Genomic DNA, 25,148 nt, shown 5'->3' with positions numbered 1-25,148 from the left:
TATAGTGAAAATTACAACCACTATTCTTAACCTTCCAAAAGTGTAACACAGGTACATCTCAAAAATTAGAATATTTTTTAGAAGATTTTCACATAAATTAATTTAAAAAAGTACAGCTTTCAAATATTCTAGATTAATTACACATAAAGTGAAATATTTCAAGCCTTTCTTTTTTTTTAATCTTCATGATTACAGCTAATCAATATTAGAATAAAGAATTTTATTGTAACAAAAAAGGCTTGAAATATTTCACTTTGTGTAATGAATCTAGAATACATGAAAGTTCCATTTTCTGAAATGAATTACTTGGGAGGGGGGAATGAAATTTTCCACAATATTCTACTCTTTTTTTTTTTTTGAGGCACCTGTATAATAAAAGCTTATTTTTGTCAAATACGCTTTCAAATTTTTATTAAGAATTCTTGACAGCCTTCAACAAATGTGTATCACAAACATTTATTGACATAATTTAACACTACCTTTAGATTTCCATTAGGAGGGAGGATTCAGTTCTCAGTGCAAAGAAATGCATTTTAATTGTGTGCATATACACTACAGATGCAGTACAGATTAAAAACTGGAGTATTACTCTATTAAAAAGTGAACTTCAGAAACGCATTAAATATAAAATCCAACATGAATTCAGCATTCATAAAATTGCTGCAGTAATGCAGCCATCTAGGCTGGTACATGTTATGAAGCAACAATGTTCATATAGTTATTTTAGTTTTTTCTGCACCAGGGTCCAAAAGGGTGAAGCTTGGGCATAACAGTATAGAACAACAGTAATAAATCAGTAAGGGGGAAGCCAAAGAAGGCTAAATTACACATAAATGAGCTGTCCCCTATAGATTAAGTGAAACAGGATGTGGCAGATGAACAGATCACTACCAACACTTATCCCAACACAAGAATCAACAGGGCAAGAAAAATGTACCATATAGCCTGCCATTATGCAAAGACCATTGCCGCAATCATTATCCCAGTATTTCATGGTCACCATGTCAAACAAATACCATGCACAAATGGATATTTCTTTCCTCTGGTGCCAGTTAAGTCATTAACGATTTATATGGGCAGCAAAGCCGAGTGAGGGAAAGTGACATCTGGTCAGATCCCTCTGGTGGAATTAGCAGGTCATCGTGAGGAGCTACGCTCTTTGCTCACGCAGTCATCTTGGCTTGTGCTGTCACCATTTTCCATCACAACACAGGTTCTTCGCTTCTTCCTGCGGTGAGTCATGGCATCAACCTCAGTGCCTGATTCAGCCTTCAGAGTAAAGAAAGAGTAATCACATACAATTCACAGTAACACAATAGAAGATAACATTGTGTATGGGCATATTATGTCTACTAGGGTAGAAATTAAATTTCACCAAAAATACAAATTAAACAAATCTTTCACATACAGCAAACAGCAGAATGGTTACAACATTCTGTAATGAAACAAAAGTGTTACAGTGTTGGGTCTCTGTGTACTGTAGTGCACAAACTATACCTAAAATGATTTCACACATAGTTTAGGCCAGGGCTGCTCATTACATAGATCACGATTGACCAGTCGATCGCAAGATGACCATCTTATTTAATAGGTCAAAAACAGAGTGAGAGAACTTACACGGTGTCAAGCGGGGGCGTGGTCAAGCATCAGCTGCGGCCAGATTAGTGGCAAGTCGAATCGGCAGGTAACGTGATGATTCTCACCTTATTATAATTAGTCTTCTTATTTGTGATTATTATGACTAACTGACTCCCATTAAATAAAAACAAAAAGAGAGAGAGAGCTACTACTACTTGGCAGAACTCATGAAACGTATGCGTGAAAAGCATGAACTTGTACCTGATGGAGTGAAAGCTGTGAGGACCCCTTTCCTGTCATTGTGGTTTTTTTTTGTTGCAGTTTCAAAAGTGCTTAAAAGCACAGGCTGAATAAATGCAAGCCCAGAGCTCGGTTAAAATTCTGCATGTCTCGTGAGATCACCTTAATTTCCATAGGCCTAATGATTTATAAAAGATATCTAACATGCTCTGCCATCATACAGCAGCAGCTAATGCACATTAAGGTTGGAAATTCAAAATGCAGGTAGAGAGGCAAAAAAATTTAATTACAATTTTCACCAAGAATGGGAGGAAGATTTTTTTTCTTTACGATTATGAAATAAATGTGTAGGTCTTATTTTTTCAAAACCAAAAATTAAGTAAAAAAATCTAACAAACTTCAAATTTTACAGTAGACATGCATATTTTACATGGTGGATCTTACCATAATAAGATGAAAAAGTAGATATCTTGTTATAGAAATATGACCACCCCTGATTTAGACTGTTTATTTTAATAATCATGTCTACCCAAAAATCATGAGGATGTAATTTTAGGTTTGATGATATAATGTTTTCTAATATTTAAACAAAATATTTAAGTTGACTTTAGTTAAAACATAAGTAATTACATAATTATCAATCACAGTCAGGATCAAAGTGAGGAAAACTAAGTGATGCAAGAGGAAGAACGAGAGACAAGGACAAGCAAAGTGTTCAAGGAAGAATAATCTAGTCATTACTGAGTATGGTGCTATGAGCACATGTCTTTAAAATCTACCCTTCTTTAATTTAACATCATTGTAATGATTGACACAATGTGGGTAAATTCATTATTAACATTAATAAATGTTAAATGTTGCAAGCCTCTTTTATGACTCTTGTGGGTAAGTACCAGTGAAGACCAATTTAGACCCAGAAGAAACCCAGAGAAAACAATTACTCATTTTCCTGTATTGGGGTAAATGACTTCAATATTATTTGAACACCCATCAGCAGGGTTTGCATATGCAAGACAAGCATTATTACTTTAAATGGATGATCAATATGGATGATTGGTTCCAATAATCCCAACCTGTCAGATATAAGTGAATAAGAGGCTATGTGAGTGTGATATTGGCGGAGTACAGCACAACATACCTCCGAATCAGAATCAGAGGAACTAGAGGAAGAGGAGGATGAGGAGTCGCTAGAGCTGTCTGAAGCAATGCCTGTGGACTCCTGCAGGTCCACTTTGTCTGCCAGAGAAGTTATATCTGGCCGCTCCTGTTTTAGAATTCTGGAAAAGATTAACTTCAAAATTAAGTACTGAATAAGTTTTAATCTATGCTGTGTAGGCTTCTGGACATATAAACTTCACACCTGTACCACTTCCTGGATAGTTTAGGCCGCCCACGAACAGTCTTGTGCCAAACAATGGGGAAATTTGTGGTACTTGCGAAGTTCTGAGTGACTGCAATGGTAATCTCCAAGTTGAGGACAACATGCCACCAGCCACCTAAAAAGACATCACATGGACCCACTCAGTTTATCACTAACAAATGTGTAGAGCTACTGGCTTGGCATTTATCCCAATAATTATATGCTTTAAACACATGGTAACTGATGTGCTGGAATTTTGAAACACAAAATCCAAGAAAATATAGCTACTCCCTTGAATATTTCCTCCAAAGCCACAGCATAAGTTAGATCACCCGAAAGCTAGTGGAAGACGGGGAGCTTCTTGTATTGACAGGAAACATGAAAGACAAGCAGCAAAGCCTCTTTGTCCAGAGTGGTTGAATGTTAGTGGATCACATTTATTTAAATTTTTCTTCTTTAAATTTAAATTTTTCTTCTTCTGTTTACAGAGCCTCAGCCACCACACAGGTCAGGGTTTCTCTACTGTATGGCCATTTAATTCAATCAAGACCCCTGCGTTACAGTTTCACGTGCCTCTTCTGCATTGAAAAAAAAAAAAAAGGGACATTGGGGTTGTGCAAGTATAAGAAAAAAAAAAAAAAAAATCAGACCCAAGATGAATCAGTAAACTGAACTAAATTACTTCAACCCAGGGTTCATAAAGATTCAACATAATTAAATTCCAGGACTTTCAAGGACTTTTTGTTTTCAAGGACTATACAAGAGGTGTCCATCCATCTATTTACAGGGTAGTGGGGAGCCTATCCCAGGGGACTCCAGGCACGAGGCAGGGGACACCCTGGACATGGTGCCAACCCATCGCAGAGCACAATCACACACCCATTCACACACTATGGACAATATACCAGATCAGTGGTAATAACCACTAAGCCACTGTGCCCCACAAGAAGAGAGGTCACTCAAACATTCTTTATTTGTCCTAGCGACAAATTTAAATACCCCCTACCAGAAAGGGGGGAGAGAGGGGCAGCGTGGGGGGGACCTGCAGCTGAAACGCAACAAAGTAAGACCTCATGTTTGCTGGGCAGTACTGGCCACTCTTCTATGGGAAGTTGGCAATGTTTGCCCGAAAACTATTTAGATTTGTCGCTAGGTGCTTTTTGTAAGCAAAAAATAAGTCGCTAAAGGGGTCTGAAAAGTGGACCAGAGCCGTCTCTGTTGCAATAAGTGCGTGAATAGCGGGAAGAGGAGGGAGAGGGGCTGCAGCAGGGTGTCATATTTTGACTGAAAGGATGCATTTGTTGTATTTCTGTTATGTCGAAAATAAACACTTTAAAGTTTTTAGCACTTTCGTATTTATTGACTTCTTATAACTCAAACACTTTTTAAGCACCACTATATATAAAATGACTATTTTCAAGGTTTTCCAGTACTTAAATTACAGTACAAAAAGCCAAATTCAAGCACCTTGTACAAACCCTGTCAAACAATAGAGGTGAATTTTTACGATATGGACAACTTGTCTGTCAGATGCACTGAAATATAAACTGCAGAAATGCAGTGCCGTATCATATGAAATCCACAAGGGTAGATTCAACAGATTCAAAATTTTCTTATATAACCACCTAATTGAGATGTACAGTAATAAACTGCTAGAATTTCTAAATACTTCAAATATATTACCATGACAGCAGTGTAAGCATAGAGCATGTAACAACTATTTCAGGCAGAATTAATCAGTAACTAACCAGGAACAAAGACAGTTTCTCCAGGGCGCTGCAGAATCTCCAGTGGCCTGAATTCAGCAGGCCAGGAAGGTACCTGTGTGCGTGGGTAAATCACGCGGAACCAGGTGATAGCTTCATCTTGCTGGTTGCCACCCACTTCTCGCGTCACCTTGATAAGCTCACGTGGTGTGTGTGTGGGGAACAAGCACCAGCGCTTATGACCCTGCACCAGGGCGTTCCATGCACTCGTGCCCAGTGGGTCAATGTGAATGCCCGTGCCGGAGCGTGCAGGGCCCATAACAAACCACCTAAGGGAAAGGACAAGGGAATTGAACAGGTAAAACTTTCAGACACATAAAGTAACAAATAATGCACACTCTCTCTCACCTTAAAACTTTAGTTGTTTGTACACTTGTAGGATATTGATTATGTGCAATTTATTCTTTATAGTATTTTCTAAAAATTTTGATAAAAAAGCTAAGTTACAGGTATATTACATGGAATATTATGTGCTGGGGCACTAGGAAACAAAGATATTCAGGATACACATTTTGACAGATCACTGAAGAAGAAAAAAAAAAAAGGAAGGAAAAAAAAGGAAGAAAAAAACCCCACAAGCCTTCTATGTTACCTGTAAGGTGGTCGGCGCTTTTCTCCAGCAAATTGAAAGAGGTCATCTCTAAAGAAGAGGGGCACCTGATAGTCTTCAAGCAGCTTGCGGCGTTTCGCATGCTCACCGTAACTGCTATCGAAGATATAAAGTGGACTATCATCACGCGTGGATTCCATATATTCAACATAATACTTCATCTTCATCTTGACTGAGTAGCCATCATTGTCCTCCCCACACTTGAATTTCTGGTTACGGTACTTGCGCTTCAGGCGTTCCAGGGTCCATTTCTCCCTGGCAGGCCACGACGCCTGGCAATTAAGAAGAACTACAGGCTTGTAGGGCTTCTCGAAGCGCTGAATGAACTCTTCTGGGCTCAGGTGCTGGGCATCCACCCGCTCCACATTGTCCTGGGAAAGAAGGCAAAATGTCAGTTGTGACACGTGTCTGGAAATGTAAAAGATATGAAGTACAAATGTGGGCAAAGGGGTGAAGAGAAACATCTGCTGTCATTTCGACAGACTTGTGCGATAAAGGCCCCTCCATAAATATTGGAATGGCAAGGCCAACTCTATTGTTTTCGATATACATTGAACCTGGCCTCCCAATTCTTACGGCTCATGAGTGGTTAAAGATGATGTAACTCTTGATGGTATCAGCGGAATGAACTCTGACGTCTACAGAAACTTTGTCTGCCAATTTACAAAGAAATGCATACAATCTGATTGGGAGGAACTTTATCATGCAGCAAAACAATGACCCAAAGCACCCTGCCAAACAGAACAAAGGACTTTATCAGGGACAAAAAGTGGAAGTTTTTTGGCTGGCCAAGTCAATCACCAGACCTTAACCTAAATGAGCATACATTTCACCAACCAAAGAGGAAACTGAGGTGAGAACCCCCCAAACAATAACTGAAAGAAGCTGCAGTAGAAGCCTGAAAAAGCTATGTCAGTGTGTCACTGGCTTGATGCAGTTATTGCAAACAAGGGATATGTAATCAAATATTAAGTGTAATTTACTTTAAATTACTTGAACATTACCTGTGCATATACTTTTGCTCACCTAGAGAAAAAAAATGGGTGACCTGCCACCAAAAGTGCCATGTTGTTTAATACATCTAGATGTAAATATGAGGAAATTAAAGTTGAAACTCTGATATCATCTTCAAATGTATTCATTGTGTGTGTGTTGGCCTTGACATTCCAATACTTTTGGAGGGAACTGTGTCAAATCTTGGACAAAAAAAATCTTACACACAAACTGGCAGCGATATTCTTATAACTTGAAATGGGTGCAAAATACTTGTGCCACCTTGCATGCAAACCAGATACTTCTCATACAGAGAAAGACTTAAACGCCAAGGATGATATAAATAAATAAAAAGGATCTAAAACAGACAATGGCAATTTGAGTATACGCTGGAAGAAAATTCTACCAAATTCAATGATTGAATTAATGAATGCTTGCTCAGTTATCCACATTAAATGTCACACTAGCTACACGCTAGAGAGAGGCGCTGCGCAGACGCCACCATAGTCTACGTGCAGTAACTAACGTAGATTAACCACACTGCTGCTGCTAACGCCTCTGGTAAAACCGAACACAGCGTTGTCCGAATAGTAACGCTGCGTGAACGGATATTTAACGCTGTTCTGAAAACTAGCCAGGATTTCTGGCCAATACTGTGAACACATGCAACAGGTTATCACGAGGGGGGAAACGTGTTCGCAGCTCAGGCTAATGTAAAACGCAGCGTAGCCAGTTAACGTTAGCTGTCTGCGTTGCGCCTCGTCTCTAGCTAGCATTCAGTTACCTTCACTGTCCGGTGCGAAAGATCAAAAGTCTCGAAGTAGTTATGTTTTGTCCAGTCAAGTGAATCCTTTAATTCGGGTCTAGCACTCCGTTTCGCTTCTTTGATTCGTTTCTTACTTTTATGGTTCATTCCTTCTGGGTGTTTCAAGCGGAGTCGCCAGGAAAATGTGGTTAGCCGGCGAGGCTAGCTCTCCACAAGGTACCAGTGAACGAAGCGATAACGCTGACTAGCAAACAAGAGTTCAGGAGCTAACGGTCATTCAAGTTTGAAACCACTACCGTATTAACAAAGACAAAACTAAATACTTCGTTCTGTAACAATTACCGGAGGCGGGAAACTTTCCGGTGGGGGGGGGGAATAACTTGGGTAACCAGATAACAGCAAGAGTCAAATAGACCTGGCTGAAGCTTCCTAACGGGGCGGGGCTGCACTTTTTGGCGTAGCTGCATGTGTCGCTCCGCCCATAATATTTGATAGTTAAGGTCAAAGTCCCTGAGAGAGGGTGTTTCTCATTTCTTATTTGTCCATCCACATTTCCTTTCCTCGCTTCCTTTCCTTACATCTTAGCTCCACCCCTTAGAATGCGAGGGAAGGATGATGAATATCCTCACTCTCTCTAACGTCACTTCTAAGCGACGTCAATTAATGACAACTGTGCTCAGCTGGATGACCTCACTGCGCTTCAGGGATCTGCCGTTATGCTGTTAGAGCTCAGTTAATAACAACATTCTTAATAAAGCTAAATGCACTGATATTATGTGAAATGTCTGGGTTATGCAACAATGAATGAGTGAACAATACGTAATTTATCGCATATTTTGTGCAGCTTTGCATATCCAAACACGCAAGGATCAATTAATTACAATACTTATTGTAAGTACATTATTAATTAATCATATTTCACACGAAATCAAATCACATCATCAAATGACTTTTTGTTTGAGATTGTGGTAGATGTAAATGAGGAGGGGAAGTTATAAGTATGTCATTTATTTATTTATTTATTTATTTATTTATTATTTTTGGACCAGAAACACTTCCACATAGGATACATCTGTGTATCCTCGCTCCTAGGTCCTCTGGAAGCTTCCTCACTCCTCGTTCCTTGTTTCCTCGCAGCGCAATTAGAGAATTTATATGTCTTTCAAGATGGTTGAGGTCGATCAATTTCCGGGGGTGCTTCAATACTCAAGTTTATGCTTCCTCGTTTCCTCGCGCCTCCATCCTCCAGCCCGTGACCAGGAAATCGATCGACGTCAACCATCTTGAAGGACATATCAGTTCTCTAATTGCACTACGAGGAGGCAAGGAACGAGGAGTGAGGAAGCTTCCAGAGGAGCTAGGAGCAAGGATACACAGGTGTATCTTAGATGGAAGTGTTTCTTGTAGAAAAACCTGATGCACATATAAATGACTAAATATTAGTTAAATATAACATTGGGGTGCATGATAGTGGTGGGTGGAAGTGGTAAAATGAGGATATACATTTTATTCCTTATTGTAAGAAGAGAGCTATTTTTATAATGATAATGATAATGAGTCTTTATTGATCACATATACATTACAGCACAGTGAAATTCCTTTCTTTGCATACCCCAGCATGTTAGGAAGTTGGGGTCAGAGCGCAGGGTCAGCCATGATACAGCGCCCCTGGAGCAGAGAGGGTTAAGGGCCTTGCTCAAGGGCCCAACAGTGGCAGCTTGGCAGTGCTGGGGCTTGAACCCCTGATCAGTAACCCAGAGCTTCAACTGCTAAGCCACCAATGCCCCACTTCTGATGCATCCCACTTATGATGCATCCTATTGATCTCTCAGTGTCTTCATCCCTTCTTTCCTCAATCTTTGAAACTGATATAGGCAGAAGACATGGTACTGATAATTTTTAAATATTGAAAATAATATATCACTTCAAAATAAGAAATATTACTACAATTAGAAAGAGTTCATACATATTATACCTGTGTCACCTGTAACACTATAGCTGTGATCAGCAGCAATGTGCTCTATGTTTATAGGTCCAGGGGTGGTGGGAATTGCATGTGGTCTCAATCTTGACCTTTTTGTTCCTGACAAACTGGTCTGCCTCAAAATGTGCCTGCAGAGTGACTTGAGTTTACTTCCAAACTCCTTTTTGTCTACCCACATACTGTACATATCCCATAGTGGTTAAATGCACAGTATTAGGGAACAATTGATACATAGTTAAAAGACAACATGAGACAATGGCCCGAAGACTGCAGTAAGACAGTACCGTCACCATGAGTCTCAGCTCCCTGGGTTATACAAGTCTTTTGCTGTTCCTTATTTTTTAATAAACCTAATATTAAACTTCTCCATGGTGTGGTCTTTGTGCAAATACACTTAAGTATGATTATCTCACAATTTTTGGGGGGTTTTGTAATGTTTTGTTATATTTAGATTGCTCCTGCTCATTTGAGCCATTTATTTTCTCCTCTCTGTGCCACTGGGGAAACCATACATTCATACTCCTTTCTTTGAGCGATTGGTGCATCCCCATGCAGCACAGCAAACCATGGTGGACACTATACAAGGACAACATGGAGGAAAGGACACAGACAAAATGCTTGACATGCTTTTCAGTTTATTAGGAATTTATTTATGAATCCATTGCTGTAAATAAGTGCATAACACTATAGCTGTGATCAAAATACAAAAGTAAAAATACATAAAATATATGCAATTATGTATATGAACATGTGTTTAAGTTGTTTTTAACTTGAATATATTATTTATTAATGTGTATTTTAATAAGTGCAGGGGTGCATACGAATGATAAACATTAAGATTAATTTAATTTCACTTAATTTAATTTTACATTTCTAAGACAACACACAGCACATTATGCTGTTGCTTGCTAGTCCATTGGCCCATTGTGCAGTGAGTTGACAATCATTGATAGTCAACAGTCTCTTGTCCTATCTGAAAGTCATAAAGATGACATTACTCATTGCCCTTCACAAACTTACAAGTTTAAGAACATAAAAAAATATGAATTAACAACAACAATGATGTAACTATATATACACACTACATACACGTGTCGGTGTGTTGTATACATATTTTAAATCAATGCATTCATTGGCAACTCATTACCAAAAAAATCGCAGTTCTGTCTCTCTCATGGACTCAAATTGCCCGCTAAGAACTTCCTGGCACTCTCTGAAGTCTATATGAATCACGTGACGGTCAAGCGTTTGAACTTCCGTTGACGCGACTCTGACGAGGGATCTGGTCGCTCTGGTTAGGCTCGCCTTTATACACTTAGTGCGCACGCGCAGACAAACCCTCTCGTCTCCATGGAACAATTTTAACCTTTTAATAGTGGTAGGACAGAACAAACAACTTCTAACAAAACAGACACGTAGAAAAGCAATGCATCAGCACACCTATGCTGAATAGGGTAAATAATAAAAGTACATGTCATTACAAGTGACACAAGGTCCTTTGTTTCACAGTTCTCTTAAAAAACTCGATTACCCATAAGCGGCTTTAAAAACCACAAGTCATCAGCTGATTCCTCACATGACAGTTTTTTTAAAATCTGTCTTTTTTTTCCCAGCGTTGAAGCGGCTATGATTAGTTAGCAGTGTTAAAACTGTTCGATATATTAAGGTTTGTTGAAGTCTACGCATAATCTAACTGTACGTAAAGTGGTTTTACATGGAAGTCTGTTCGGCATGGTCCTGACACCCTACAAACTGTGAAAATAAGGATAGGATCTTACTACTGGTAAGTCGCTTTCTAGCTAACACAGGGGAACGAAATAGCGTACATTATTTCGTCATTTTAATTTTTCATATTAATACCCGAAAGCACACGATTTCATACACGCTGTAATGATTGGTTTAGACGATGTAACATCTACCTAGAAAACAGAAGCCTTTTGACCAGTGTTTCATTAGGTATATAGTGGTTGAATATACAGTATTATTCCAAAACAAGTTATACATTATTGTGCCTTATATCTGGATTATATTACACCAGTGTGTTTGGCCATGATGAAATGTTTCAATAGCTTTAGAGCGTTTGACTATGTTTGCAAAAAGAGGTTGTATAATATTATACACCTTTACTAGGCTCATGACACTTCTTATTGTACTTGAATTTGAATGAATTATGAAAATCAGTATTTTCTGAATGGTTGATTTTATTGCTTTAAAACATATTCAGAATTTGACAACTTGTATGCATTGTAACAAAAAAAAAAAAAAAAAAAAAAGAAACTCAGTCACAAAGTTGTCATAGTCCTTGAGCAAGAACCTTAACCTGGGGTAAAAGCTATTTGAGAGCGAGAAGTGGCTCAGTGGTTAAGCCTTTGGGCTACAGGTCAGAAGCTCATGAGTTCAAATCCCAGCACTTCATGAGCAAGACCCTCAACCTTCAACTACTCAGTTGAAAATGCAACTTATAATGACTTTTCCAGTTTTAAAATTATTCACCCCCCTTAATAGAATCCCTCACAATGGCACAAATATGCAAAACAAGTGTTGTCTCAAGCACACTTGATGCAACTAATCAAGGGCTTCATTAGTTGCACCAGGTGTGTTTGTGCTGGAACACATGAAATGCTTGAACTGGCTAGGGGCATGAAATACCTGGATAGGGCAGAAAAAGGAAGCTATCAACGGCTGCAACCAGATTTCTTAGAAGGCAGGTTGTGAAAAGACCCACAAGCAAGACTTAGTGGCAACAGAGACTGAGGTTTCAGTGAGGACAGTAAGGTGCGTACTAAACACAGAAGGTTTCCATGCCAGAACTTCAAGATGTACACCACTACTGACCCAAAAGCACAAGGAAAAGTCGGCTCAAAATCATATAAGTAAGCCACAGAAGTTTTGTGATTCTGTTCTGTTGAGCGATGAAACAAAACTGGAGCTTTTTGGCATGATGGATCAGCGGTAGGTCTGGAGGAAGAAGAATGAAGAAAGGACACTCTGTCCACAGTCAAGCATGGTGGTGGCTCGGTGATGCTCTGGGGCTGCTTTGCATCCTCTGGCACTGGAAACCTGCAGCGTGTGGAAGGCAAGATAGATTCATTGAAGTATCAGGAAATCCTAGGAGAAAATGTCATGTCTGTTAGGAAGCTGAAGCTTGGGTGTCATTAGACCTTCCAACAGGACAATGATCCCAAACATACATCAAATTCCACCAAGGCTTGGTTGCAGAAGTCATCCTGGAAGATTCTACAGGGCCATCACAGTCACCTGACTTGAACCCAATCAAAATCTCTGGTGGGATTTGAAGAAGGCGGTTGCAGCACGCAAACCCACGAATATTGCTGAACTGGAGGCCATTGCTCATGAGGAATGGGCTAAGATTCCTCAGGAATGTTGCCAGAAGCTGGTGTCTGGCTATGCATCTCGTTTATGGGAGGTTATAACAGCAAAATGGTGCTCTACTAAGTACTAAAGATGCTTGCCATGAAGGAGTTGAATAATTTTGAGACTGGAGAAGTCATTAGAAGTTGCATTTTCAGTTGAATTTGGGGAATCCACTTGAAGCATTCGTTATGTTGAACTATTTCAATTGTTTTTGTTTGATTTGTTCATTGCAATCAGCTGAAAGTCTGTAAATTTTGACAATAAACCTGATTTGCAATGGGGGTTGAATAATTTTGATTGCAACTGTACAAACGTTATTCATATAATATATTAGACCTCCTAATACTTAGCAACTTTTCCTGAAGAACCACTGGTGTCGATCAAATATTTAAATATTTGTGATTATTTAACAAAACTAATTTTGCAAACTAGTCCTACGTTTTTCACTCAACCTTAATGAGTACACTTCTCTGGACTGTAGTACAATTTTCTGGATTCCCTACGTCAATAATTATGGAAAAAAAATGTTGGACTTTAGTCTTAGGATGGCTATAATGTGGTCATTTAAAATAAGAAGTGTACCCAAAAGCCTATAATTCCTAAACAAAAATGTAAAACTGCATTAAATTAGGTAAGCACATGCATCTTATGATTCCAAAGAATCATTCAATATTCATTCATCCAATATTGGACAATAGGTAGCATTTTAACAGTTATAAAAGTTAATAATAAAAACACTATATTTCTATGGTAAATTACCTGGAATTGCTGATAATTGTCTTGTTTCATCTCCAATTTAAGTACTTGCATGTTTGCTAAATAATACATAATATCTTTTTATGCATGCACTTCAAGTGCTTGATCCCCGATAATTGCTGCTATATATAATATAACTTGCAGCTATTTTTAATAATGTTATTGGACAGATCCAAGACATAAATGGCCAAAATATTTATAAATATATTTACAGTTGCGGTCGGAAGTTTACATACACTCATCATGGACATGAATGTCATGGCAATATTGGGCTTTCAATAATTTCTTTGAACTTTTTCTTTTTCTGGGGCAGAATGATTGTACAACATACATATTTAATAATAATAATTATTTTAAAAAAAAGAATTTGGTTCACACATTTTAATTCGTTTTCTGTAATCAACACAGGACCAAAATTATACATACAAGGTCAAAAATATACATACAAACACCAAATATTTAGTTGAATATCCCTTAGCAAGTTTTGCCTCAACCAGACGCTTTTTGTAGCCATCAACCAGCTTCTGGCAGAATTTGGTCTATGTGTTACCTCATATTTACCTCATATTTCACTCCTGTGAAACAGCAAGGCATTGTTGAACAAGTTGCTGTTCCTAACCACCCAGGTATGGGAATATACTTCAAATATATTTTTCTCATATGAGGTGCCAATAATTATTACATGCCTATATTTACCAAAAATATAAATATATATATTTGGATAAACCTGTGTTGTTTGTAATTGATATTGATACCCATGACAGCAGAGTATTTTTGTGACCGATCAAAAGACACTAAAGACAATTTCACAGCTTTCTTTGCTCATATTTACCAAGTGTACCAATATTAGTGGAGGGTAGTGTGTGTGTGTGTGTGTGTGTGTGTGTGTATTTTTATATATATATAATATAATATAATATAATATGTGTGTGTGTATATATGTGTGTGTATATAATTGTAAAAATGTATTACTGTACAGTACAACAATTTGTAGTATAAACACTATCTCTTGGACTAAGATACAAATGCCCTAAATATTGACAAAAATTGTTACTTATGTATATATCAATTAATGTGTATTTTATTATAAAATTATATACTTTGGAAGGGAAACACACAAAAACAGAAGAAATCAGAATGGGGCAAATACTTTTTCACAGCACTATACTTATGTATAATATATATTATAAACGTCATCAGATTTTCTCACAAGTACCACCCTTTCTATTTTGTATTAGAGGCTTAAGAGTAGTAACCAGTGTTATCTTTGCAGTTAGGTAAGAGGGTGAATACAGTGTAAGGTGTAGAAATGTCTTTCCTTTTGTGTCATCTAGTTCTCACTAGGGGACCACCTGCTACTTGTTAAAGCTATCTTACAGTGGCTCTTCTTTGTATGAATGGTGCATATTGTAATAAATGCTGTAGTTGTACCCCAGTTCCAATGTCTCTTTATTCCCCACCAACCCAGCTTTTAATGATCTATCTCCAACTCATGTTATTAACCCTGCACTATTTCCCATGGCCAGATCCCAAACTTAGCAGGGCCGTAACACAGTCCATATACGACATTAGCCGACTGCATTGAGTATCATTTGAGAATCTGTTTACATGGTTGTCTCACAGCTGTCACCTGATATCTTTCTGTGCTTTTCAGGATGTTGTTGAGTGAGGACATCACGCCAAGATGACACCAGAAAGCAAATCACTGTTAAACATCTTTGTATTGGGTCTTGGTTTTATGTTTATGTTCACCGCCTTCCAGACCTGTGGAAACATTGAAGTATGACAAAAAAAAAAGTTTTAAGTGTTTTCATTTTATTTGGGGCATTCATTCCAGTCATTTCTCATGGGAATATAGTTTCAGTGTAAAAATGAGTTTTCATTATTTATTTGCCATGCCATTATTTTACACACATTTTGGAATATTATATTTTGCAAAGGCAAAAAAAAGAATGTTTAGCTCATAATTGTGTTTGGTCTTTCTTTCTATCTTTTTTTTTTTTTAAATTAATTTTTTTTTTTTTTTTTTATAGCAAACTGTGATTAAGAGTTTTAATAGCACAGAATTCCATGGAAGTGGGTACACAAGGTATTATGTTTTGCAAATATATTTTTTAGCTTGGTTGTATTGCTGAGTGCATTTTACTATGTAGTAAATGTCATGTGACTCTATATTGCTCTTGTATAAGTTAATAATCCAGATTTTATAATTCAGATTTTAAAATGTGATAATCCAGATTTTAAATGTCCGGTCTTCTTCTCTGAATTTGTGTTGTAATCTCAGGATTTATTTCCCAATGTTTATGTCCTGTAAATTCATTGGCTAAATCTGTGCGACAGATCACATTATTAGCAGCATGAGACAAAGTTTTTATAAGACTTGACACTGTTTTTTTTCCTAATATTAACTTAATTTCTTTTTGATAGCATGGCTATTATTTATGGAGTCTTTTCTGCATCAAACCTAATTGCTCCTTCAGTGGTAGCGGTCATTGGACCTCAGTTGTCACTGTTTTTCAGTGGGCTAGTTTACAGGTAAGGTCAGACCAGTGAAAATTTTTGTTTTTCATGCTATTATTTCATTCCTGTAGTGAAATGAATATATGTTCCTGAAAACAATCTAAGTCTGGTCTCTTTTTAGTGGATACATTGCTATGTTTATTCACCCTTTTACTTGGAGTTTCTACACTGCTTCTGTCTTTGTTGGAATTGCAGCTGCAGGTACAGTGTGACCCTTTTTAAGCACTTTTACAAACCTTTGTGGCATCCTCTTCTGATTCCATTTTTTAATTGATATATTTACTTTTCACAGTGCTGTGGACAGCTCAGGGGAATCTTCTTACCATCAATTCCAGTGACTCATCCATTGGCCGAAACAGTGGGATATTCTGGGCTTTGCTGCAGTTTAGGTGTGTCTGTTTAAATGTTTAAGGTTTAAACAAAATGCTTTTGTTCAAATGTTTCTTGCTATATAAAAATTGTGATGAATTTATTCTTTAGCAAGAGTTGAAGTTTAACTTTGTGTGTGTGTTCGTTCTTTCAGCTTGTTCTTCGGCAATCTTTACATATATGTTGCCTGGCATGGGAAGGTTCACATATCAGGTGAGGGTTATGGGGTGTTCCCAGTGGTATCAGTACATGTACAGTGGATGCAGTTGTGTGTAGTTGGAAATAATGCTCACAAGTTTGTGACCGCTACTTCCCTATATGTCTCAGATAAAGACCGTCAGACGGTGTTCATTTCACTCACCATCATCAGTCTGGTTGGAAACTTCCTCTTCTTCCTTATTCAGCGCACTGAGACTGAGGTTGTGCCTTCTGAGGGGTCTGAATCACCGTTGCCTGGAGATACTTGTGAAAGTGATTCAGTGGTGGCGTGAGTATGAACCTCTGTATTTGGCTAGAAATGCTTTAGATAGGTAATGCATAATATAGAGCAATCTTATCCAGAAAGAGCCAGTGTGGGTGCAGGTTTTCATTCCAACCAAGCAGAAGCCACACCTGAGTCTATTGAAAGCCAAGATCAACAGATTAAACAGGTGGAATCAGGTGTGGCTCCTGCTTGGTTGGAATAAAAACCTGCACCTACACCGGCCCTTTCCGGATAAGATTGGGCACCCCTGATATAGAGCAAAGACAAATATCTTTCAATATTGCTTGCATTTTTATGCAGAGCACCCCAGGGTCTAGGTTCTCAGGCGTTGGTGGCATTCAGTAAGTTTTCTGTGCTGTTGTAAAATACTATGTAAAACATTCATTTAAACTCCTATAACTAGTTGTATGTTCTACTAATGTATGCTGTGTGAACAGGGAAATCCATTCAGCTGGCCATGACCAAAGAAATGCTGCTGCTAAGCATATCCATCGCATACACAGGTAAACCCTATACTTGTTCTGAGCCACTTAATTAACTATAATATTACATGTCAAATCCAGACATTCATAAAAAGAATGGGCAATAAAAAATGTATATACACTATATAATTAATAAAAATTTTCACCTTCAAAATGATTTTCTTTGTCAAAAAACCCATGGCAAAAGAGTTTCAGGAACTTTAGGAATCCCTAAAGAACTAATGAAACAAGTGCTGCAAATTACTTGTCCATGAAGACATTCATTCATTCATTCATTCATTCATTTATTTATTTATTTATTTATTTATTTCTGTGTAAAATTCATCTGTTTCCAAGGACACTAATGTTTCATTTGAGTGCTTCTTTTCTTTCACTGAAAAGAGGTGTGGACCTGACACCCACTGAAGAATGCCGGGGTTCATTGAGTTTTTGGGACTGTTTTGCAGCTAATAACCCAAGGGTCATGATAAAGACCACAAACATATCCAAATCACCACATAAATGTTTGTGGGAACAGAGAATGCAGTCCACCTGCACAAACCAATTAATGTAAAGAAGGCTTTTTCTTTTACAGGACTGGAATTGACTTTTTACAGTGGTGTTTATGGGACATCCATAGGAGCTATGACTGTCTTTGGTGATAATGCCAAAAGTCTCATTGGCCTCTCTGGAATTTTCATTGGTGTTGGTGAAATACTTGGTAAGATTGTCTGAGTTTTGATAAGGTTGTGTGAGACATTAAAAGATATTGTTTTGAGGGGTCTGATACTTTTTTCTTTGATCAGGTGGGTCTGTGTTTGGAATGCTGAACCAGTGCAACCAGTATGGAAGGAACCCTGTGGTGCTTTTGGGATTGGTCACCCATTTTTTGGCCTTCTATCTGATATTCCTGAACATAGCCAGTGATGCCCCCTTAGCCCCAGAGGAGGGCACACAGTTGCAGGCCTTCATCCCTCCCAGGTAATGCAGAATAGGACTGCATAAGAGGAGTGAATACTCGGTTAAAGTATAGTTTTTCCAAACAATAGCTATATTATCTGTAATTAGCAGTGCCAATAAGTGTGTCATTCTTTGTAAATCATACTAGCTGTTGGTTTATACACATGTCTTGACTCATGTCTTGACCACACCTTGTATTTGATTCCATGTTCATCACGGTGTTTACCATGGAATCAGCACGGAGTTGGCGTTGTTCTGCAGTTTCCTGCTTGGACTGGGTGACAGCTGTTTCAACACACAACTGCTCAGCATTGTGGGCTTCATATTTCGTGATGACAGTGCCCCAGCATTTGCTGTTTTTAAGTTTGTACAGGTAAAACACAGCAAAGAAACTGCTTTGTCATGACAGCCAGTATGTTTAAAGAAGGTGTTAACAAGTTTTTGTGCAAAAAAGTGCTAGGTGCTAGTGGTATTGGGCATTTAATAATAATTAGTTTTACATTAGTTTTTTGATGTACTAACAAGTTTTATGATGAAATTCAACAAGCAATATAAAGATTTGTTTGTGTAGTTATTATTTTCCAAGGGTCTAAAATCACTTACTACATAAGTTAGTGGACTAGTCTCAACCTAGCATTAACACTAAGGTGTTTAAAAATCCCAGCAGTACTGAGGTGGCCTAGATGATGACTGATTCCAATTATGCGTAAAAAAAAAAAAAAAAAGTTTATCTACATTTTCTAAATGTTCACATACAAGGTGTTCCAACAAAGTAGTTGTCTAATAATTGACCAGTAAGGGTTTAAAAACACCATCAGCCCTGCAACACCTGATGCATTTGTGCCAGCACCACACACATTATCATGTCAATGTTGCTGTTCGGTAGCGAATGACCCACAACCCAAATAAAATCTTGTTAGCAATGCCCCAGTGTTGGTTCCCTTCCAATGATGGATCAGGTGGCAAATTATGCATAGCAACAGAGGGACAACAGTATGTAACTGTTTACCTACTAAGTGTACCTCCCTATATTTGGTGTGGCTGATAAAATGTTGAATGTATAGAAATATGATTCAGTCTATTTGCATTTGGAGGGTTTAAAATAATTAATAAAAAAAAAAAACAATGAAATTCTGAAGATTCACATATTGTACCTGAAACATTATAATCAATGGTAAAATTATATAATCTTGACTCCTTTAGTGGTTTATGCGATGTGAACACACTACTGCCTCATTTCATCACTTCCCCTAAAAAAGCAATATTATGTTTTAATTAATTTATCAATCCAAATTAAATAAATTTTACATACATCAGACTGTTTACTTTAAATATTGACTGTCCACTGGGAACATGTTACCCTTCACAGTCAGGTCCATAAATGTTTGGACACATTATATAGGAGTTGAATAAAATCAAATTATATATTAGATAATGAATATGACCTCAAAGACCTTCAGCTTTAATTCAGCCAAATCGGGTGAACAGTGTAGATATTACAGCACTTATGTGCCCCTCCAATTTTCTAAATTATAGTAATATATTAAACATGGTTAGGCAGTTATTGCAATATGAAAATTTGAAGAGGCCTAATGTGTGAGCATTTTTGACTGTTTAACAGAAAATATTTTCTTTATTGGGATGGTAATTCATGTGTTCTATCCCTATGCACTCTGCAGTCCATCGCCGCAGCTCTGGCGTTCTTCTACAGTAATTATCTCCAGCTACACTGGCAACTGCTCATTATGGTACTGGTGGGCTTTACTGGCACCCTCTCTTTCTTTGTGGCTGAATGGATGGTGGTCAGCTGCAGACGAAACTCAGATTATGACAGCATCTAACACCTGGAGTCAGAGAGAATGTGGCAGCAGAAGACTGTTTTTGTGCCCTCCTTTTTAACATTTTCCTGCAGGTTGCTGGCTCTTAAGGATTGGTATAGAATTAGTAGTTTTGCAGAATTTGGTATTACTCATTTGTCTTTTTGCTCACTAAGCTCTGTAAGACACAGTTATTGTATTGTTTCTTCTTTTTTGCAGCTGCACATAAAATATTTTTTTTTTAATATACAAAGCCATTAAAGTCACTGTTTGCTTTTGTGGTAACCTTTGTGGTAAGGGAGGAGTTGGTTGAGTGCACCACTCATAATTGTAATACTATATTTTCAGGCATAATTGCAGCCATAACAGCAGAACATACAACCATATGACAACTGTCTCAAGACAAGCAAATTGCAGTATAGCAATTTCTTATATAAAGGGAGAATAAAAGAGTTTCAAAAGGGTACATTTTAATAGTAGAATCATTACGGAGAATCAGTATAATCCCAATGCAAAATTACATGGAGATGTTGCTAAGAAATTAAGTTTCCTTTAAAGTTTTACTTTAGTTTTAAGTGTGTTTTAAAAGGTTTTTGTAAAAAAAAAAAATTTCCCTCTAATATTTACCAGCCACTGGCCACAGTATAGTTATCTAATGTTAATGCAAAACATGTAGTTACAGTGTTATTAATAGTCTCAGATTTTATTCTTGGAAATTTAGAACTGTAATATTGGATCTTTCTTTAAACAATACCTTGCCAAAATGTTCAATGCATTTCCTCAACATTTATTTCCTCACTACAACAGATCAACTGTAATTGTACAAAACTTCAATGTCCTAATGTCTGAATTATATGTGAACTTTCTGTTGAATCATGGAACACTTTTGTGAATTATCAAAGCAATACCTTAATTTGCAGTACAATTGCACGTATAGGAGGGAGGTAAATGTGAACTAAGGACTCTTGCTACAGGACATCTTTTTTTTATTGGGATGCAGTATGCATGAGCAATTCAGCTGTAATTTAGGGCAATAGATGTTAAATGTGTGTACATAAAATGTAGGCTCTAGGTACAATTTGATTGTTTTACTTGACTCATACTCTAGGCCTACTGTAAACCATTGATAAAGAAGCCAGGATTTAATACAATTTGATAAATGAATTATTAAAAAACCACACACAATACAACCTTTTAGCTGGCATCATAGGTGTCATAGGCACCATAGTTGAATCTTGACCTTATTTAGGGGGCTTCTATTATTTTTAGACTCCTGAAAATTTTCAGTCAACTTTCTCTAACCCAATTAAATTACTATAATATTTTAAATCTTTATTTCCAAGTGTGAAAACTCACAAAGCAATGGTACAGCAGTAATTTGTCCACAAACCATCCTTACACTCCTCTCTAGTTATAGTCTAGTCATAATTTGGCTAATCATAATACGGTGGGTGAACTTCATTTTCTCTTCATTGAACTTCATTTGAAAATTCATTATACATCACTTTTATTCATACCTTACTGTATTTTTTTTAAAGGATTAAATTTATTTTATTTATTTATTTATTTTTTGCCTCCAGTCTACATGCAGCAACCCATAATGAAAGTAAAACCCATTCCCTTTTTTTCTTTTCTTTTTTTTTCTTTTCGAAATTATTGCAAACCTAATTAAAAGATGAAATCTCTCATTTAGATAAGTATTCAGACCTTTCATTCAGTACTTTGTAGAATCTTCTAATCTTCTTAAGTAAGTCTCTACAAGCTTTGCACATCTGGATTTAAGCAGTAGTTTCTCGATTCTTCCTTGTCAGATCCTCTCAGGCTCTATCTATCAGAATATGGAATGCATCTGTTAACTGCCATGTTAAGGTCTCTCCACAGATGTTCTATGTTGTTGACATCTGTACTTTGGCTACTCAAGGACATTCAGAGTCCTGTTCCACTTTGTCTTTGCTGTATGCTTTGAGTTGTCATGCTGAAAGGTGAACCTTCCCAGTTTGAGGTCGTTTTCACACTGGAGCAGGTTTTCTTCAAAGATCTTTCTGCATTTGGTGGCATTCATCCTTCCCTTAAATGCCACTGGGTTCTTGTACACCTCCCTCAACCAAGGCCTTTCTAACCCGGCTACTGAGTTTGGCCAGACAGCCAGCTCTATGATGAGTCCTTGTGGTTCCAAACTTCCATTTTACAATAATGGAGCCTACTGTGCTCCTGGGAACATTCTAAATGTTTTCCCTGTTTCAGTACTTTTTTAAGTGTGCCCTTGTCAAATTGCACTCATTATTTCCCCTAGGGGAAATGACACCATCAATTAGTGTAGCTCCATTACTCTATAAGTGCAAGGGAAATTTGTTAGATGACCTTTCAGAGCAGTGGTTCCTAACCTGGGGAGGTCCCGATCCCCTGGGTGGGGGGGGGGGGGGGTGTCACAACACAATGTCATTCTTAAAAGTGGGTCGCATTTACAAAATGCTTAAAAACTGCTGCATTAGAATGACCAGGGAAGATTCCGAAGCAAAACCATCTGACGATCTGACACAATTTCACTATTTCCTCATTGTTTGCACATGACTTAATTTTTTTTGCTGAACCAACCATGGTTTATACTCTACAACTGCCCTTGATTGTCATAGGAATACTAGGGAAAAAAAAGATCAGCACACCTTAAATTTGTAATAAACTAAATATTTCAAATTAGTTTTACACTGGATCTAATCTGAGCCATTAATACATTATTATCTGATCCTGCTGAAGCTGACTGAATGACTTGCTTGGCAGTGCAGAGTTGAAAACATAGTTAGAATCAAAATGATTCAACCCCCATTGAAAATCAGGTTTATTGTCAAAATTTACAGACTTTTAGCTGTTTGCAATGGACAAATCAAACAAAAGCAATTAAAATAGTTCAACACAACGAATGCTTCAAGTGGTTTCTCCAAATTCAACTGAAAATGCAACTTATAATGACTTCTCCAGTTTCAAAATTATTCAACCCCCTGAATAGAATCCCTCACAACAGCACAAATATGCAAAACAGGTGGTTTCTCAAGCACACTTGATGCAACTAATCAAGGACTTCATTAGTTGCACCAGTTGTGCTTGAGCTGAAACACATGAAATACCTGGACCGGATAGGGGCAGAAAATTTATGAAATACTTGGGTGAGGCAGCAAAAGGAAATTATCAATGGCTGCAACCAGATTTCTGAGAAGGCAGGTTGTGAAAAACCCTTGAGTGACCTGCAGCAAGACTTGGTGGCAACAGGCTCTGAGGTTTCGGTGAGGACAGTGAGGCGCGTACTAAACGCAGAAGGTTTCCATGCCAGAACCCCAAGACGTACACCACTACTGTCTCAAAAGCACACGAAAAGTCGTCAAAAATCATATAAATAAGCTACAGAAGTTTTGGGATTCTGTTCTGTGGAGCTAAGAGGGCTGCTTTGCATCCTCTGGCAGTGGAAACCTGCAGAGTGTGGAAGGCAAGATAGATTCATTGAAGTATCAGGAAATCCTAGGAGAAAATGTCATGTTGTTTGTTAGGAAGCTGAAGCTTGGGTGTCATTGGACCTTCCAACAGGACAATGATCCCAAGCATACATCAAATTCCACCAAGGCTTGGTTGCAGAAGTCCTACATTCTACAGGGCCATCACAATCACGTGACTTGAACCCCATAGAAAATCTCTGGTTGGATTTGAAGAAGGCGGTTGCAGTACGCAAACCCAAGAATATTACTGAACTGGAGGCCATTGCTCATGAGGAAGGGGCTAAAATTGCTCAGGAACGCTGCCAGAAGCTGGTGTCTGGCTATGCATCTCATTTGCAGCAGGTCATAACAGCAAAAGGGTTCTTTATTAAGTACTAAAGATGCATGCCATGAAGGAGTTGAATAATTTTGAGACTGGAGAAGTCATTATAAGTTGCATTTTCAGTTGAATTTGTGGAAACCACTTGAAGCATTCATTGTGTTTAACTATTTCATTTACTTTCGTTTGATCTGTTCATTGCAAACAGTGAAAGACAATAAACCTGATTTGCAATGGGAGTTGAATAATTTTGATTACAACTGTATATTATAGTATTATATTATAGCATAATATACACTTTTTATTTGTTAGAAAATAAATATATTATAATTAAATAAATAGTTCAGTTATTAATTAAAATAATTAAAAAGAATACAATGCTTTTTGTTGGGGAAATAAAAATGTTTTCAGTGTAATGTCAACAATAAAAGAAAATGGATTCCATCCTTATACTGTTGGGTAAGCACAGTAATAATTTTACATGCATTTAGTGTTTGTTTTCAGTTAGGCCAAATGAAAATATGTAAATTTAATGCATTTAGGTGGACAAGAAGCTCTATACTATAGCACTGATAGTTGTAGTATATATAGATAATCTATATCTTTTGACTCTAGATGTGATTGTGTTTGTGTAGTTATATGACAACTAATAGTCAGTTTATAGACAGTAGGAGAGTATCATTTACAATAATTAAATAAATTGTTGCAGCCTGGGCTTATGAACATCATAAAAAGAGCAGAGTTACATCATTTATGATGAAGGCGTCTGCTTGACATTTCAGCACTTTCCTATTCTGAAAAATGGATGATGATGATGATGGAACTTGAGCATCTTCTAGAGTGAGTTCTGTCACTGTGATGCAACAGAAGAAGCCGCTGTAATAAGATGAAGAACAGTAGGTGGGGTTGATTTGAATTTTTTAATTTGCAGGCGTCTTAACAGAATTCAGTGCAGAAGTAATGAATGTGTGTAATAGAGACTGTGCTAACTGCATGGTGATGTGATGTTCTGCTACTGCTTCTGCTATGTTCTGCTAGAGGATAAAAGAACACTTCTCCATTCAGATGGGTAGCTTACTGTAGGTATCAGAGCCAGATGATCAACATGGAATGCAGGTTGTGTTGAGTGTAAATGTTAACTGCAGTTTACCAATATATTTTCAATACATTAGCTACTTATGCTTACATTACTTTGACTAAAATGATGGATAATTTCAGCTGATGCTGAAACTGAGTTTTGGTATGTTGGTTCATGTTTAGACAGATGCTCTCAACACCTTTATTCTTTTACACCTGCTCCTAGTA

General features: G+C 37.5%; 2 protein-coding genes across 2 annotated transcripts; one reads left to right on the top strand and one right to left on the bottom strand.

Moving 5' to 3' along the window:
* Window positions 1-396: 396 nt before the first annotated feature.
* Window positions 397-7,893, bottom strand: jmjd6 (jumonji domain containing 6, arginine demethylase and lysine hydroxylase). The gene is made up of 6 exons (XM_053649145.1): window positions 7,332-7,893; window positions 5,537-5,925; window positions 4,927-5,213; window positions 3,179-3,314; window positions 2,957-3,095; window positions 397-1,269 (listed from the first exon to the last, which is right to left on the bottom strand). The coding sequence occupies exons 1-6, from the start codon at window positions 7,458-7,460 to the stop codon at window positions 1,138-1,140; spliced, it is 1,212 nt and encodes a 403-aa protein (XP_053505120.1). The 5' UTR covers window positions 7,461-7,893; the 3' UTR covers window positions 397-1,137.
* Window positions 7,894-10,843: 2,950 nt separating this feature from the next.
* On the top strand, window positions 10,844-22,349 carry mfsd11 (major facilitator superfamily domain containing 11). The gene is made up of 14 exons (XM_053649120.1): window positions 10,844-11,080; window positions 15,083-15,208; window positions 15,462-15,517; window positions 15,856-15,963; window positions 16,070-16,149; window positions 16,241-16,337; window positions 16,472-16,530; window positions 16,645-16,804; window positions 17,102-17,142; window positions 17,239-17,304; window positions 17,858-17,983; window positions 18,069-18,243; window positions 18,460-18,595; window positions 19,902-22,349. Exons 2-14 carry the CDS (start codon window positions 15,113-15,115, stop codon window positions 20,061-20,063), a joined length of 1,362 nt encoding a protein of 453 aa, XP_053505095.1. The 5' UTR covers window positions 10,844-11,080; window positions 15,083-15,112; the 3' UTR covers window positions 20,064-22,349.
* Window positions 22,350-25,148: the final 2,799 nt, after the last annotated feature.

This window comes from Ictalurus furcatus, chromosome 2, assembly GCF_023375685.1.
Source record: "Ictalurus furcatus strain D&B chromosome 2, Billie_1.0, whole genome shotgun sequence".
NCBI lineage: Eukaryota > Metazoa > Chordata > Actinopteri > Siluriformes > Ictaluridae > Ictalurus > Ictalurus furcatus.
This window is presented reverse-complemented; position numbering and strand designations above follow the sequence as displayed.

Excerpts from the sequence above, each read along its gene's own strand:
- jmjd6 (XM_053649145.1), bottom strand. The coding sequence starts at position 7,460 with ATGAACCATAAAAGTAAGAAACGAATCAAAGAAGCGAAACGGAGTGCT. Across the intron at positions 3,315-4,926 it reads AGAAACTGTCTTTGTTCCTG|GTGGCTGGTGGCATGTTGTC; the intron begins GTTAGTTACTGA and ends ATGTCTTTTTAG. Across the intron at positions 1,270-2,956 it reads CCTCTGATTCTGATTCGGAG|GCTGAATCAGGCACTGAGGT; the intron begins GTATGTTGTGCT and ends TTTACTCTGAAG.
- mfsd11 (XM_053649120.1), top strand. The coding sequence starts at position 15,113 with ATGACACCAGAAAGCAAATCACTGTTAAACATCTTTGTATTGGGTCTT. Across the intron at positions 15,964-16,069 it reads TTCAGTGGGCTAGTTTACAG|TGGATACATTGCTATGTTTA; the intron begins GTAAGGTCAGAC and ends GTCTCTTTTTAG. Across the intron at positions 16,150-16,240 it reads TGTTGGAATTGCAGCTGCAG|TGCTGTGGACAGCTCAGGGG; the intron begins GTACAGTGTGAC and ends TACTTTTCACAG.